This window comes from Cherax quadricarinatus, chromosome 27, assembly GCF_038502225.1.
Source record: "Cherax quadricarinatus isolate ZL_2023a chromosome 27, ASM3850222v1, whole genome shotgun sequence".
Classification (NCBI taxonomy): domain Eukaryota; kingdom Metazoa; phylum Arthropoda; class Malacostraca; order Decapoda; family Parastacidae; genus Cherax; species Cherax quadricarinatus.
In genome coordinates this window covers 26,191,414-26,209,368 of record NC_091318.1, presented here as the reverse complement: position 1 = coordinate 26,209,368, position 17,955 = coordinate 26,191,414, and the positions used below count along the sequence as shown (strand labels likewise).

Here is a 17,955-nt window from a genome sequence, read left to right as displayed (position 1 = left end):
TACTTCAGACGACATTTTTGGATTAAGGGAATTTCCGACTTTTTATGAATCCCCCAGATGTGACTGTGTAGTGTTTGGGTCCGTCTCCCTGCATCAAGGCCAACCGCTACCATTACTTTTCTCTTTTTTATTTTTTTGACATGCATATGAGAAGCATTTCCTCAAGCTACATCTTGGATATTATTGGTATTGTAAGTGTACAGTACCTCATATTAATTACAAGTTTAATCATTACTTTTCAAAAGCTATACAAAAAGCACAGTATTGTACATTTACAAAGTATAAAACATATGGCTGCTAAGCATAAAAGTAATCATATTTGAACACAACTGAGTTTGTTTTGCATAAAGAAGCAATAGATGGTTACACAGAAATTAAGGTTGATCTGATTTAATAATGTAGATTAATCATCTAGGTAGTAGGTTGGTAGACGGCAACCGCCCAGGGATTATTATTATTATAATCAAAAAGAAGCGCTAAGCCACAAGGGCTATACAGCAACCGCCCAGGAAGATACTACCATCCTGCCAAGCGAGTGTAAAACAAAAGCCTGTAATTGTTTTCCATGATGGTAGGAGTGCTGGTGTCTTTTTTTGTCTCATAAATATGCAAGATTTCAGGTACGTCTTATGTTGGTGAGGGGCTCTTGATTTAGGGAATTGGATCTGTGCTCCAGTTCCCCGAATTAAGCCTGAATGCCTTCCACATCCCCCCCCAGGCGCTGTATAATCCTCCGGGTTTAGCGCTTCCCCCTTGATTATAATAATAATCAGGTACGTCTTGCTACTTCTACTTATACTTAGGTCACACTACACATGCATGTACAAGCATAAAGTATATACAAACCCCTCTGGGTTTTCTTCTATTTTCTTACTAGTTCTTGTTTATTTCCTCTTATCTTCATGGGGAAGTGGAACAGAATCCTTCCTCCATAAGCCATGTGTGTCATAAGAGGCAACTAAAATGCCAGGAGCAAGGGGCTAGTAACCCCTTCTCCTGTATACATTACTAAAGTTAATAAGAAAAACTATTATTTTTGTTTTTGGGCCACCCTGCCTTGGTGGGATACAGCTGGTTTGTTGAACGAAGAAGATTAATCATCCAATTTAACAACCTCATCTTTTAAAGTGGTGTATGATTGAGGAATGTATAAAGCTTAACAAGACAAACTAAATTAAAAAAACTAATAAATAAAGTATTACAAAAAATACTAATACAGGAAGGCTCGGCTTTAGAGGTTCGCCTTACAGCATTTCGCTAATGCAGTGGTTTTCAATTATACTCATTCTACATTTGTTCATATTTCCTACAATAAATATATTCACCATTTATTATATGCTAAGGACAAAAATATTTTAAGGAAAGCAATGTGTGCATTTTGAGGCCTAGTTCTATTACTCACTTAATATATGATAGTGTAAACATGTTATTAGGCTTTTATATGCATTTGAAAGTGAAAAAAGTCTATGTTTCACTTTACATTTTTTGCTTTACAACAGTAGCCCAGAACCCTATCTGCTGTATAAGCAGGACCCTCCTGTAATGCTAAAGCATATGTATACACTATTCTTCATGACAGGTATATCAAACTAAATTGAAAAACTTCCTTTTTAATGAGATGTTTAACTACTCTCCTTCACTCATCATCTGCTTCTCCATTCTCATTTACTGTTTGTGCTTTAACTCATTTAATTTTGTTATTAGTATTGTGGGGCAGCGCTAAACCCAGTCATATAGCATATAGGAATGGGATGAAATCAGGTCTGATCCAAGAAAGGGGAAGACAAATCATATTCCCTGAAATAAGAGCCCATCACTGGCATCAGTGATGGGCTCAAGGGATTTTACCATGTTCTCTAACACTCCGCCAGAATACTTTTAAGAGATCTGTGACAGTGTTGTAAATGATCTTTTGTTTTACCTATCTTCAAATAAGAGGTACTATACAGTAATCAAGTTTGATCCTATGAAGAAGGTACCTTCAATATCTTAGATCAAGAGCCCTTCACCAGCATCAAAACATCCATTAATGTACACCTTTCTTTACACAGGCTTCTTGATACTCCATCAAACTTTCTTTAAATTTACAAAAAAAATTAAAACAAAATTGTCAGGATGCCTGCTTGAAAATTCTATAACATGGTGCCAGGATAAAGAACACACATTTATCATTTTTTTAATCTGTATTGGAAATTTTATCTGTACATTATAAAAGTGTACCCTACTGAGGCTATAAAAATTTATTATTAAATACTGTGCTACAAAAGTATTAACTATTTTATTATAACTCAGTGTTATTCACTGACATCTAATATTATTCACTGGCATTTACAGAAATTATATGTAACACTTGAAACAGTTAATTTTGGGTTAAGAAATATCTTAACACCATACCTTCAACTGAAACAACATGTCTTGACTAATAATACTATACCATATTTTACTGCACTATAATAAATGATCTCTCACTCATCTTTAAGCATCAGTTATGATTTAAATAAATGCTGAATGCTAATCAGAGGGTGAATAGTAATACAACATAAATCAATGGCCACAATCCCACAAAACAGAACTGAAAAACTAGACTAGGTTTTGGTACATCGCACAACATTATCATATGGATACAATCACTGAATTAAGTCACTAACACAAAATCTGAAGTTAATCACTCACGTGGTTATTGGAAAGACACAGTACAGTATACTGTGTCAACACTTACTTAATTTTCAAGAGTCATAAAAAAAAAAATTTGCACTGAGTGTGATGAAACAAAACCAATAAATTAATATTGGAGTAATTTTACTCTCCCTTCTGGAGACAAACCACAATATTTTCAGAATTTACAGGTCATGTATATAAAAAAAATAAATCTCTAACAGAATTGAGAAGAACCTAATTTATCTGCATCAAGGTGCCGATGCACCTTTAAACTGCATTAAAATGAAATGCACTTAATCTGTAAACTACTGTCGCTGCTGTTGTGCCTCTCTTCTGGCTGCATCCTGGAGTAGCTGAGTGTCTACTTCATCTACCGGCAACTGCACATACCGAACCACAGAACCACGAATAAAGCAGTTTTTTACAGATAACTGAAAAGTAAAAATAAATCATGTTACACACAAGGTTTTGTGAAGTTAATGTCTGAAATAATACAATTGTTTTTCTTTAAATACTGTAGCAGGTATGTAATTTGGTAAGTACACAAATAACCAGCACACAGGAGAAAGAAATTTATGATGACATTACTGTCTGATCGGTTAATGGTCTAAGTCAGACTGAAACATCGTCACATTTCTTTCTTCTATGTGTAGGTTATTAAAAGGCATGGTACTGTGCCTTTTTATTCTTTAATTTAGTAAAGTTACATTATTATGATATTCTTATTTAGCATCCATAACTGTTCACATATATGCTTCAATATAAAGGTAGAAAGTTGAAAGTGAACATAGAAAAGAGTAAGGTGATGAGGGTATCAAATGATTTAGATAAAGAAAAATTGGATATCAAATTGGGGAGGAGGAGTATGGAAGAAGTGAATGTTTTCAGATACTTGGGAGTTGACGTGTCGGCGGATGGATTTATGAAGGATGAGGTTAATCATAGAATTGATGAGGGAAAAAAGGTGAGTGGTGCGTTGAGGTATATGTGGAGTCAAAAAACGTTATCTATGGAGGCAAAGAAGGGAATGTATGAAAGTATAGTAGTACCAACACTCTTATATGGGTGTGAAGCTTGGGTGGTAAATGCAGCAGCGAGGAGACGGTTGGAGGCAGTGGAGATGTCCTGTTTAAGGGCAATGTGTGGTGTAAATATTATGCAGAAAATTCGGAGTGTGGAAATTAGGAGAAGGTGTGGAGTTAATAAAAGTATTAGTCAGAGGGCAGAAGAGGGGTTGTTACAGTATGTACATGCATTCTTCATTTGCATAGAGTACATAATTGAATATTAACACACACAAAATACAAACTCTCCTCTATTATTATTACTGGTTGCTTTTTGTACCACACTGACCATTACATATGAAAGTAGGATAACTCAGAGCATAAAATACAATATTATTATTACTGTTTATGAATCTGCCTGAGTGAGTGTGTTAGCTAGGAGTGAGTGGAGGCAAATGGTTTTGGGGACCTCACAACCTAATGGAGTGTGAGCAAGGTAACATTTTATGTACTGCTGGGTACAGCAAGCAAATTTATGGGTAACCATATGAACATAGCTTTGCATTTAACTCAATAGAATACAAGCCAATTAAGGGATTCCTGTTCCAAAAGGGTATAACCACATACATATAATAAAAATAAGAAGATTAAATTTAATGAATAGCTAAAATAGCATGGTACATTATATTATAGTACAATATACAGCTCTCCTCACTTAGCGGTGTATTCATTTACTGACGACTCGGACTTATGACGGCCTCTCTGACCAGTATGCAGACCTAAATAATGTATATAAGAGCTGATTTCCTCTATTCTGTTTATTGCAATATACAGTACACTACTGTATAAACATTTAAAAATATACTAAAAATGTTATAAATGGTGCAAAGGTGATATTAAAACAATATCAAAGATGGTTACACAAACCCATTACTATTATAGCATGTTCCTCACTTAGCGGCGAATTCGTTTACCGACATGGTCTTAAGAACAGAACTCCGTCGTTAGGTGGGGAGAGACTATTTTTTTTAATGTAGTACAAGCTCTTATGTTATTTGATTATAAATAATGTGATAACTCTTACACTTTAAATTCATCAGAGGTCTAGTTAATCTTAATGCTATATTATGCAGTCTGATACTTCAAACAAGTACCTGAATACCTTGTTACTTAAGAACATAAGAAAGAAGGAACACTGCAGCAGGCCTACTGGCCCATGCAAGGCAGGTCCAAGTCTCCCACCAGCTTAGGCCTGATCCTTACCATATGAGGATATTTCTCTGTATCAGTGACATTTATATCTGTAAGCTTGATGTTCAAGTACTGATCAACCGAGTGAAGTGTACCACAAATACTGAAAAAAAGAGAAGTCAGTATAAATTATGAGTAACCAGTGAACTGTACATAAGCCACTTGCAAATAGTGCTTATTAAAAAAATTCTATAATTAAATTAACTTGTTTTGTACACCTTGTTATAAACATTAGTACACAGCAATTTTCAGTAATGTACAGTAACATATCATTCCGAATCCAGTGCTTAGAAGGAGGCATTGATTCAAATCCTAATTATCCCTAAATTTAACTTTAGACAATGATGACATAGGACGATGTTCACTCCCCTCTTGTTTTGGTAGAATACTGAGGTATGAAACAGGAACATAAAATAAATAATGTAAGCTATAAAACATTCTACTAAATTTATTACATACAGCATTTATACCCCTCATGGAAGGTTCCTTGATGTTGGTGAGGGGCTCTTGATTTAGGGAATTGGATTTGTGCTCCAGTTCCCCGAATTAAGCCTGAATGCCTTCCACATCCCCCCCCCCCTGGGTGCTGTATAATCCTATGGGTTTAGTGCTTCCCCCTTGATTATAATAATAATAATAACAGCATTTATAATTTAAGTATAAATTACAAAAAATTATCAAATCAGATATATAGTATATTTGCATTAAGTTGTAATTACCCTTAGTACATTATTTCAGACTTATGCCCAGTTTACAACACTGATCTACACAAGGTGAAGGTACTGTAGCTTCAGGGCACCACACTGAAGAAAATTTACAGGAAGCATTGAAATTTTATGCAGATGTTCTGCAATTAATGATGCAGATACTAATGATTAGTCAACCTTCCAGCAAACTTGATGTAATTTAGTCTTTCTCCTCTCTAATTTTTATTTATGTATTTATCTTAGTTTTAAAATTATGATAAAACCATCAGCAATCATGAACAGCTGCACGAGCGATCTCACTATGGTACTTACTAATAAAGCTCATTTGCAGTCTGTTAAAGAAAAAATGCATTAATGCTCAACAGAAAGAAAGGGCCACTTACCTCAAATCATTTTTCAGCTCAACCACGACATCCTTCCCAATTAGAGACTTGAAAAATGAGTAGAATAACTGAAAGAAAAGCATGATACAATATATGTTTTTCAAAATTTCTAAGATTCAATGCATAATCTAGGATACAGATAAAGGGAAGACACACTGTGGTTTAATGGTGAATATTTATGTTGGTGATAAAACTCGACTATGCTTAACCTAATTAAATGTTGCAATTGTTAGTGGCCTGAACATATACAGTGTAATTAACAATCAAGTCTCACTAGATTAGGTTAGCTATGGAAGCAATAGGCCTAGACTATAAGACACTTCAAAGCTGTATGGTAGAGCATTCAGCTCACAACAGAAAGTACATGGATTTAATCCCAGGGTTATCCTGGGTGGCTAACTCTCCTCCAGGTTAAAAATCCCAACATAATTCATCTGATCTTTAAGTAAATAAGTAAGTTTATTTAGGTACAGGTACATATAAGTACAATTATCATATATAGTTTAACATGTATATAAATTAACTACAATAACCCCCCCCCCCCCAAAAAAAAAAAAAAAAAAAAAAATCAAAGTTTGCAATAATATTCTATGAACTAGATAGTTTAATTTAATATTTTTTAAGTCTATACAAGATATTAACTGGAAGTTAAAAAAAAAATGATACAAGCTACATAATTCATAAAATAGAATAAAAACTGTAACTGTCTAGTTGTAAAAGGATGAGCAGAATAATTTATGAACTTACAATAGAATACATCTTTCTTAAAGTAACTTACGTTTGATTTATTAAAATAGAAGCGCTAAACACGAATGGGTATCAAACGTAAACCCCCCAAAAGGGAATGTTTTGGGTTATCCCAGGTAATTTAAAAGTGTTACTATGTTAAAAACATTTGTAATTCATCAATAATCTGTATAATTTTCCCCCTGAATAGACTTACAGCGTCTGGGAGGAAAGGGTAAATAAATGATCATAGGATAACCCAACCATTAAACAAAGTGACTTATTTCCACTGGGTTTATATACGTTATATGACAATCAATATACTTTATCCTGAGTAATAAAGTTATATTACCATCGTGTTGGGTTAATATTGGTAGTATTGCCCCCCAGAGTAAGACAGCGTCCAGGGAAGCTACCTCCCTCACTACTGGTCCAACATTAACTAACACAAATTTTGTTATAGAAGTGTATTTATAAATTATTTCTTGTTTAGTCTGTAGCTAAAAACTGTGGTTTATTACGTATTATTTTTTATGAGTTTTAAGAAAATTTTATATTAGTTACAACTGAAAGCTCTTACACGGTTATTTCCCAACTGATTTATAGAACTAAATGCTATAAGAAAATGCTCTATTTTTTATAAACAATATATTTTCAATATATATGTTTTTATATTATATGCAATCTAGCAATATAAGTATACTAACGGATACAAAATTATTATTTAGTAATCTTTTTTAACTGCAGTAAAGTTTAAGTAATTTTTTGGCTTTTGTATATTCTTACCTTGATCAAATAAGTAATTTTAAGCACTTAAATATGACTCAAATCTCTTACTGAACAATATAAACGAAAATGTTATAATAGGCTCGTTACTGACAAAATATAATATAAACAAAGCTTGTGGTCAGTCTCTGGTACGTTATATTAGTAAGTTTATTTAGGTACAGCTACACATAAGTACTGATAGTAATATAATAGTTCAGCATCTGTGTCCTTCAAGATAAAAATAACCCGCACGGAGGAGAACAAAATCTATAACAACGTTTCGGTCAGACTTGGATTATTAACTAGTATAATAATAATGTGTGTAATAATATCTTTATTTCCTGCAAGTATATGTACAAGGTATAAAGACCATAACTAACATTAATGACATACTACTATATAGAAAACAGTGCATATCGGACAAATTAGGTCAGTTTGTCCCAGGATGCAACCCACACCAGTCAACTAACACCCAGGTACCTATTTTACTGATGGGGAACATAGACAACCGGTGTTAAGGATAATGTCCAATGCTTCTAACCCTTTGCCAGGAATCGAACCCGGACCCTCGCCATGTGAAGCAAAAGCTTTTGCCAGGTCACTCTTGTCTGTCCAAACTACTGGACCATTATGACAAGGTCCTGGATGCTCTAGAAGACAAACAAAATGCAGATGTAATATACACAGCCTTGCAAAAGCCTTTGACAGATGTGACCATGATGTAATAGTGCACAAAATGTGTGATAAAGGAATAACAGGAAAAGTCGGTGGATGGCTCTATAATTTCCTAACAAATAGAACACAAAGAGTAGTAGTCAACGGAATAAAGTCTGAGGCGGCTACAGTGAAAAGCTCTGTTCCACAAGGCACAGTACTAGCCCCCCCATCTTGTTCCTCGTCCTTGTATGAGACATAGGGATATAAGCCAAAGCAGGTGTGTAACTAGCACGATAAGAGACAACACAATAAGTGTCAGGGGGTCAAGACTGTTCAACTGCCTCCCAACCTACATCAGGGGAATTACCAATAGACCCCTGGCTGTCTTTAAGCAGGCACTGGACAGGCACCTAAAGTCAGTACTTGACCAGCCGGGCTGTGGTTCATACATTGGATTATGTGCAGCCAGCAGTAACAGCCTGGTTGATCAGGCCCTGATCCACCATGAGGCCTGGTCACAGACCAGGCCACGGGGGTGTTGACCCCCGGAATTTTCTCCAGGTATACCAGGCCACGGGGCACCATAATGGTTCAAGTTGGACTGAAACGTCATCATAAGTTCCATTCTCCTATGTGTGTGGGTTATTTGTGTGTTGTTCCAGTCACTGTATTTTGTCTTTTTATTCTATATGGCCCTTTGGCATTTCTTCCTCGGACACTTGGGATCAAGGTACAATACAACGCCAATTGTCAGTGTCTCTGTGAAACCCCCAACAACGCAGAAACTTAGTAAATAAGTAAGTTTATGCAGGTATACACAAATACAGTTACACAGATTATCATACATAGCAGAATATGTGTACAGAACCTAGGATAACCCCCAAAAAAGTCGGACAGAGTGACTTGTTTCCATTGGGGTGGTGCGGTTTCTGCTCCCAGGTTGGTGGAATGTGAAAATGGTTTAAAAGGACACGTGTGAAGCTCTCCCCTAGCTCCTGCCTTGAACATCAGTGTCGAATTTCTCCTGGGATGTTTGTGCCCACCATACTTTGCCCTCTGCTGGACAGTTGGTTCGGGCAGCCTGCATCACCTCATTCTAGGCAAAGGAAAAACCTGTTGCTGTTGACTCAGGTTTGAGGTTTTGTGTATATATGGGCAAGTAAGTAAGTTTATTCAGGTACAGGTACACATAAATACACTTACATAAATTATTATACATAACAGTGTATGTGTGGATTACCAAGGATTACATCCAAAAAAAGTTAGACAGGGTTAAGGAGAAGGGGTTCATCTGACTTAATTGAGAACTGATTATGCAACATATGAGAGTAAATTCTTGGGTAGTGGTGGTTTTGATAAGGACCTGCCTTGTATGGGCCAGTAGGCTTTCTGCAGTGTTCCTCCATTCTTATGTTTTTTCTTTGTAGACATTACACCATCCAGTGACTTTATCAATATTATGTTATGTTCTTATTCAAGAACATAATATGAGGGCAGTAGAACTATATACAAAATCTGGTTACCTCATCTTTTGTATATAGTTATACAATATACAGCCTTCCTATCATGTCCGTGACTTTGAAAATTTGTTGTTCCCATTTCTCTTTCTGGAGGAAACTTTGATTCCTTTATAATTCCCACCCAGATTTGTGTCTCGTAGCTTGATTGCTAGCTCACTCAGCTTACACATTGAGGTCCAGGGGTCGATCTCTGGTACATGTGGAAACATTAGGACATGTTTCCTTAAGATACCTGCTGTCCCTATTCACCTAGCAGTAAAATAGGTTCCTGGGTGCTAGTCAACTGGTGTGGGTCACATCGTGGGGACAAAATTAACCTTATTTGCCCGAAATGCTCTACATATCGTAATATTATTATTATTATTATTGTTGTTGTTGTTAATATTATTATTATTGTGTCGTATGAGGCGTGTCGTATGAGGCGACTAAAATGCCGGGAGCAATGGGCTAGTAACCCCTTCTCCTGTATACAATTACTAAAAAAGAGAAGAAGAAAAACTTTATAAAACTGGGTTGCTTAAATGTGCGTGGATGTAGTGCGGATGACAAGAAACAGATGATTGCTGATGTTATGAATGAAAAGAAGTTGGATGTCCTGGCCCTAAGCGAAACAAAGCTGAAGGGGGTAGGAGAGTTTCAGTGGGGGGAAATAAATGGGATTAAATCTGGAGTATCTGAGAGAGTTAGAGCAAAGGAAGGGGTAGCAGTAATGTTAAATGATCAGTTATGGAAGGAGAAAAGAGAATATGAATGTGTAAATTCAAGAATTATGTGGATTAAAGTAAAGGTTGGATGCGAGAAGTGGGTCATAATAAGCGTGTATGCACCTGGAGAAGAGAGGAATGCAGAGGAGAGAGAGAGATTTTGGGAGATGTTAAGTGAATGTATAGGAGCCTTTGAACCAAGTGAGAGAGTAATTGTGGTAGGGGACTTGAATGCTAAAGTAGGAGAAACTTTTAGAGAGGGTGTGGTAGGTAAGTTTGGGGTGCCAGGTGTAAATGATAATGGGAGCCCTTTGATTGAACTTTGTATAGAAAGGGGTTTAGTTATAGGTAATACATATTTTAAGAAAAAGAGGATAAATAAGTATACACGATATGATGTAGGGCGAAATGACAGTAGTTTGTTGGATTATGTATTGGTAGATAAAAGACTGTTGAGTAGACTTCAGGATGTACATGTTTATAGAGGGGCCACAGATATATCAGATCACTTTCTAGTTGTAGCTATACTGAGAGTAAAAGGTAGATGGGATACAAGGAGAATAGAAGCATCAGGGAAGAGAGAGGTGAAGGTTTATAAACTAAAAGAGGAGGCAGTTAGGGTAAGATATAAACAGCTATTGGAGGATAGATGGGCTAATGAGAGCATAGGCAATGGGGTCGAAGAGGTATGGGGTAGGTTTAAAAATGTAGTGTTAGAGTGTTCAGCAGAAGTTTGTGGTTACAGGAAAGTGGGTGCAGGAGGGAAGAGGAGCGATTGGTGGAATGATGATGTAAAGAGAGTAGTAAGGGAGAAAAAGTTAGCATATGAGAAGTTTTTACAAAGTAGAAGTGATGCAAGGAGGGAAGAGTATATGGAGAAAAAGAGAGAAGTTAAGAGAGTGGTGAAGCAATGTAAAAAGAGAGCAAATGAGAGAGTGGGTGAGATGTTATCAACAAATTTTGTTGAAAATAAGAAAAAGTTTTGGAGTGAGATTAACAAGTTAAGAAAGCCTAGAGAACAAATGGATTTGTCAGTTAAAAATAGGAGAGGAGAGTTATTAAATGGAGAGTTAGAGGTATTGGGAAGATGGAAGGAATATTTTGAGGAATTGTTAAATGTTGATGAAGATAGGGAAGCTGTGATTTCGTGTATAGGGCAAGGAGGAATAACATCTTGTAGGAGTGAGGAAGAGCCAGTTGTGAGTGTGGGGGAAGTTCGTGAGGCAGTAGGTAAAATGAAAGGGGGTAAGGCAGCCGGGATTGATGGGATAAAGATAGAAATGTTAAAAGCAGGTGGGGATATAGTTTTGGAGTGGTTGGTGCAATTATTTAATAAATGTATGGAAGAGGGTAAGGTACCTAGGGATTGGCAGAGAGCATGCATAGTTCCTTTGTATAAAGGCAAAGGGGATAAAAGAGAGTGCAAAAATTATAGGGGGATAAGTCTGTTGAGTGTACCTGGTAAAGTGTATGGTAGAGTTATAATTGAAAGAATTAAGAGTAAGACGGAGAATAGGATAGCAGATGAACAAGGAGGCTTTAGGAAAGGTAGGGGGTGTGTGGACCAGGTGTTTACAGTGAAACATATAAGTGAACAGTATTTAGATAAGGCTAAAGAGGTCTTTGTGGCATTTATGGATTTGGAAAAGGCGTATGACAGGGTGGATAGGGGGGCAATGTGGCAGATGTTGCAAGTGTATGGTGTAGGAGGTAGGTTACTGAAAGCAGTGAAGAGTTTTTACGAGGATAGTGAGGCTCAAGTTAGAGTATGTAGGAAAGAGGGAAATTTTTTCCCAGTAAAAGTAGGCCTTAGACAAGGATGTGTGATGTCACCGTGGTTGTTTAATATATTTATAGATGGGGTTGTAAGAGAAGTAAATGCGAGGGTTTTGGCAAGAGGCGTGGAGTTAAAAGATAAAGAATCACACACAAAGTGGGAGTTGTCACAGCTGCTCTTTGCTGATGACACTGTGCTCTTGGGAGATTCTGAAGAGAAGTTGCAGAGATTGGTGGATGAATTTGGTAGGGTGTGCAAAAGAAGAAAATTAAAGGTGAATACAGGAAAGAGTAAGGTTATGAGGATAACAAAAAGATTAGGTGATGAAAGATTGAATATCAGATTGGAGGGAGAGAGTATGGAGGAGGTGAACGTATTCAGATATTTGGGAGTGGACGTGTCAGCGGATGGGTCTATGAAAGATGAGGTGAATCATAGAATTGATGAGGGAAAAAGAGTGAGTGGTGCACTTAGGAGTCTGTGGAAACAAAGAACTTTGTCCTTGGAGGCAAAGAGGGGAATGTATGAGAGTATAGTTTTACCAACGCTCTTATATGGGTGTGAAGCGTGGGTGATGAATGTTGCAGCGAGGAGAAGGCTGGAGGCAGTGGAGATGTCATGTCTGAGGGCAATGTGTGGTGTGAATATAATGCAGAGAATTCGTAGTTTGGAAGTTAGGAGGAGGTGCGGGATTACCAAAACTGTTGTCCAGAGGGCTGAGGAAGGGTTGTTGAGGTGGTTCGGACATGTAGAGAGAATGGAGCGAAACAGAATGACTTCAAGAGTGTATCAGTCTGTAGTGGAAGGAAGGCGGGGTAGGGGTCGGCCTAGGAAGGGTTGGAGGGAGGGGGTAAAGGAGGTTTTGTGTGCGAGGGGCTTGGACTTCCAGCAGGCATGCGTGAGCGTGTTTGATAGGAGTGAATGGAGACAAATGGTTTTTAATACTTGACGTGCTGTTGGAGTGTGAGCAAAGTAACATTTATGAAGGGATTCAGGGAAACCGGCAGGCCGGACTTGAGTCCTGGAGATGGGAAGTACAGTGCCTGCACTCTGAAGGAGGGGTGTTAATGTTGCAGTTTAAAAACTGTAGTGTAAAGCACCCTTCTGGCAAGACAGTGATGGAGTGAATGATGGTGAAAGTTTTTCTTTTTCGGGCCACCCTGCCTTGGTGGGAATCGGCCGGTGTGATAATAAATAATAAATAAAAAAAAACATATTTTATAATAAACATATTTTTATTTTTAAAGGACTCCTGGGAAGCAGGACTCAATAAGGTGCAAGTTTCAGGGTCTCTTAACAACGCCAACAACAAAAAGTAGATGTTTTCCTTCACCCTGGACGTGGTGTGAAAAATTGTATTTATCAGAAGGAGAAGGAACCACTAAGCAACCTGCATGTATCCTGAAGAAGGTGGTGGCAGAATCTGTGTACAGGTATTTTGGCATGTTCCTTATTACATAAGAACATAAGAACATAAGAACGAAGGAACACTGCAGAAGGCCTACTGGCCCATGCGAGGCAGGTCCAAGTCTCCTACCGGCTTAAGCCAATGCCTGCTTGGCATTTTAAATAAGATGTCAAAACATTGGTCCTTCAGCAGTTATACATAACTCAGAGATCTCATTGGAAACAAGAATATATATGAAGGAGATAAATGGTATAAAATACCAACACAATTGATAAATATGCACAAATGCAGTACAGCCTCTCCTCACTCAGCGACGTACTCGTTTACCGACGCCTCGGACTTACGATGGGCTCTCTGACAAGTATTTATACCTAAATAATGTATATTGGAGCTGATTTCCTCAATTCTGTTTATTACAATATGCAGTACACTGCTGTATAAACATTTAAAAATATACCAGAAATGTTATAAATGGTGCAAGAGTGACATTAAAACAATATCAAAGATGGTTGACACAAATCCACTACCACTACGAATTTGTTTACCGACAGGGTCTTAGGTCCCTATCTCCATTGTTAAGTGAGGAGAGGCTGTATAATGCGAGCCTTTATTGACAACATTTCCCCCACACAGTGAACTTTATCAAATCACAATCACTGAGGTAAATCAGTTTGTGACTTGATAAAGCCCCCTGTGTGGGTGAAGCATTGTCAATAAAGGATTGCATTATACTGCATTTGTGTTTATTTTTCCAAGAACATATGAAGGAGCACTGCAGTAGGTCTACTGACCCATGATAAGCAGGTCCAATTCACATCCACAAAACCCACTCATGTACCCTTTCAACCTATATTTAAAGCTACCATAAGTTTTCGCTTTAATGACGCTGCCCTAAGATATATAAAAGTATAACCTTAGGACTAATATTTTTTATGCTTCTTAATGTGATGACAAGACTCCTATCAGCTTTATTACAAACATTATGCACTGTTGTCTTGGCTTTAAATTTCTGCTAACCAGAATTCTTAAAACTTCTTTGCAATCAGTTTGATTAAGATTTACATTATTTAGCTTATAAGTATCAGTTATTTTCTATTCATAGGTTTAGAACCTTACAGCTGTCCACTGTGAACTGCATCTACCACTTTGACCACAATATCAACTTATCTAAACCATCCTGTAGCTATTTAGTGTCCTCATCAGAAATTATGTAATGGACTATTTTAGTATCATTGGCACACTTACTAACGTTGTTATTCATGACTGAAGAAACTGTAATGACACGTACCATAGTTGTTATTCATTTCCTAATTTATGCTGTTTATGTACATTGTGAGCAACCAGGGATCCAAAACTGATGCTTGGATTTTTAACCAGGAGGGTTAGTCATCCAGGATAACCCAAGAAAGTCAGTGTGCCATCGAGGACTGTCTTGTTTTATTTCCATTGTGGACCTTCAGTCTTGTGCCCCAGGATGCGATCCACACCAGTCAACTAAAACCCAGGTACCTACTTTCTTGCTAGGTGTACGGGGACAGCAGGTGTAAGGAATCACATTCAATGTTTCCACCCAGCCGGGGATTGCCAACCAGGTCCCATTTATGTACACTATGTTACTTATTGGTCAGCCATGCCTCAAGTGTTTCTAGTGCATGCAGATAGTCTTAGTGCATTTATTTTATTGTCTTTATCAGAAACTATGAGCTATCCTGTGTTTTGATTGTTTTCCTAACATATCTTAGCAGTTTTTGTTCCCACTGTCCCTAGTACTACAATCCATTTGTTTCTCACACACACACACACACACACACACACACACACACACACACACACACACACACACACACACACACACACACACACACACACACACACACACACACACACACACACACACACACACACACACACACACACACACACACACACACACACACACACACACACACACACACACACACACACACACACAAATAGGTGAGTACAAATAGGTGAGTACAAATAGGTGAGTACACACACACACACACACACACACACACACACACACACACACACACACACACACACACACACACACATACACACACACACACACACACACACCCACCCACCCACCCACCCACCCACCCATACTCTGTCTTGTATCATTTTAAAGTTTTACACAATTTAGCTGCAGTTCCTTTGACTGAATTGGCCAACACTTTCACCCCTGCCCCATAAAGATGCACCCCATCCCAGTTGTCAGTGAATGGAATTTCAAGTTCCTAACAGTAACCCAGTACTCCTGTAGGCAAAATGCAACATATGATCGGGATTTCTTCCTTTGACCTAATTAGATCACTAGTTGTCTTGTGCGTGGCCAGCAGCTCTTCTCACCTGCCCCCTTCAGGGAGGTTTCTTGATGCTAATGAGAGGCTCTTGATCTAAGGAATTGGACCTGTGCTGTCCTTCCTTGGAATGCATCTGAATGTCTTCACTTATGATTCCCTGAGGAAGTCACACAACTCTAAACAAGGCCATACAACTTCCTTTGACCACTGCACTGAATCTTTTATATGTACTGTATATATATTAAAGGTTAGGAAGTTAATACAATAGTGTTACTTTGCTGTGTTGACTTGGTAATCAAGCAGCATTTTCCAAATAATTTGGTTCATTCTGAAATGGTAAGTTATTAAGATGATGCCAAAAGGGTCCAAGTTCTGTTCCTGGGTGAGCCACCTAGGAATAAAACTCAGAACCCATTTTCTTAGTTCACCTGCTGTCCAAACCCTTCATACTGGTTTATTAATTATAGCTTCTTCTGCCTCACTTCGAAATTTAACATGAATCAAACAGCTACTGAACCTCCAAATGGGTCTTCCCACTAGTCTCCTAATACAGTATAGTACTCCTGTTTTAAATTTTTCTTATGTATCTACCTTCATATAAGAGGGATTACCAATAGACCCCTGGCTGTCTTCAAGAGGGAGCTGGACAGGTACCTAAAGTCTGTTCCTGCCCAGCTGGATGTGGTTTGTATGCTGGTTTGCATGCAGCCAGCAGGAAAAGCCTGGTTGATCAGGCCCTGATCCACTGCGAGGCCTGGTCATGGATCAGAATGTGGGGATGTTGACCCCTGAAACACCCTCCAGGTATACTCCAAGTCTACACCTATTAGTAATCCTTTGTTGTGTCCCAGTGCAAATGTAGTTCACTGCACCTTTCACTAACTGGAGCTGACTTGGTTAGTCTTCTACTTCTGTCTTGAGATATTCTGCTGTTAATCTGCAAAACACTTTTGTAAGTTCTGTACATTTTTGTCCACTCATCTTTTACTTTGTTTCTCATTGTTTGATTCATTACCATCCTTACCTCCTATTTTTTGTACTTTTATTTCCTGGGGTTAATGTTTTGCCTTCCTCCACACCTAAGACTTGTCAAGTTCTGTATCTTGCTGCTTCATTCAGACTGCTTTGTTTTTTGACTAATAGACCCTGCATTTATAAAGGTATCTAAATAGTGTATGGCATACATATTCTGAAGTTGCTACAGTATTTTGTTTAGCTTGGCTTGTGCTATCTGCTGCTTATTTATTCTTAAAGATTGTGGAGACAAGGAAATTTATCCATGAAATCAAAGAGATGAATGTATGAGAGTATAGTTATACCAATGCTCTTGTATGAGTATGAAGCATGGGTGGTGAATGATGCAGCAAGGAGAAGGCTGGAGGAAGTGGAGATATCATGTCTGAGGGCAATGTCTGGTGTGAATATAATGCAGAGAATCCATAGTTTGGAGATTAGGAGAAGGCGCAGGATTACCAAAACTATTATCCAGAGGGCTGAGGAGGAGTTACTGAGGTGGTTTGGACATGTAGAGAGGATGTAACAAAATAGAATGACTTCAAGAGTGTGTATATCTGTAGTGGAGGATAGGCAGGGTAGGGGTCAGCCTAGGAAAGGTTGGAGGGAGGGGGTAAAGAAGGTTTTGTGTGCAAGGGGCTTGGACTTCCAGCAAGCATGCGTGAGCATGTTAGATAGGAGTGAATGAAGGCAATTGGTTTTTAGGACTTGACAGGCTGTTGGAGTGTGAGCAAGGTAACATTTACAAAGGGATTCAGGGAAACCTGCAGACCGGACTTGAGTCCTGGAGATGGGAAGTACAGTGCCTGCACTCTGAAGGAGGGGTGTTAATGTTGCAGTTTTATAACTAGTGTAAGCATGCCTCTGGCAAGACAGTGATGGAATGGATGATGATGAAAGTTTTTCTTTTTCAGGCCACCCTGCCTTGGTGGGAATCAGCCAATTTGTTAATAATAAAAAAAAGTTTGCACAATAAATTATAATACATACTGTACTTTCATACAAAGTTGCATTATTTTTTCTTATTTTTATAGTAGTGAAATGCCCA

At 37.9% G+C, this 17,955-nt stretch overlaps 2 protein-coding genes across 7 annotated transcripts in view; one reads left to right on the top strand and one right to left on the bottom strand.

The window, feature by feature from the left end:
• Positions 1-2,164: 2,164 nt before the first annotated feature.
• LOC128691123 (U6 snRNA-associated Sm-like protein LSm2) lies at positions 2,165-7,220 on the bottom strand. Its single transcript, XM_053779931.2, has 4 exons — positions 7,082-7,220; positions 6,004-6,071; positions 4,926-5,016; positions 2,165-3,089 (listed from the first exon to the last, which is right to left on the bottom strand). Exons 1-4 carry the CDS (start codon positions 7,082-7,084, stop codon positions 2,964-2,966), a joined length of 288 nt encoding a protein of 95 aa, XP_053635906.1. The 5' UTR covers positions 7,085-7,220; the 3' UTR covers positions 2,165-2,963.
• A 377-nt stretch (positions 7,221-7,597) lies between these two features.
• LOC128691124 (uncharacterized) overlaps positions 7,598-17,955 on the top strand; it is a 44,381-nt gene continuing 34,023 nt past the window's right edge. For 2 of the 6 annotated variants that reach the window (XR_011392492.1, XM_053779932.2), the window contains exons 1-3: positions 7,598-7,646; positions 13,403-13,588; positions 14,941-15,068. The gene's annotated coding sequence lies outside the window, so the exon portion shown is untranslated. The other 4 variants (XM_053779933.2, XM_053779934.2, XM_053779935.2 and 1 more) reach the window with 4 other exon arrangements.

What these genes read in the sequence shown, in the direction of transcription:
- LOC128691123 (XM_053779931.2), bottom strand. An exon ending in GAGCTGAAAAATGATTTGAG is followed by an intron (nt 5,017 to 6,003) that starts GTAAGTGGCCCT and finishes TCTTTTTTTCAG; the next exon opens with TATTTGTGGTACACTTCACT. An exon ending in CAGAGAAATATCCTCATATG is followed by an intron (nt 3,090 to 4,925) that starts GTAAGGATCAGG and finishes TTTACTTTTCAG; the next exon opens with TTATCTGTAAAAAACTGCTT.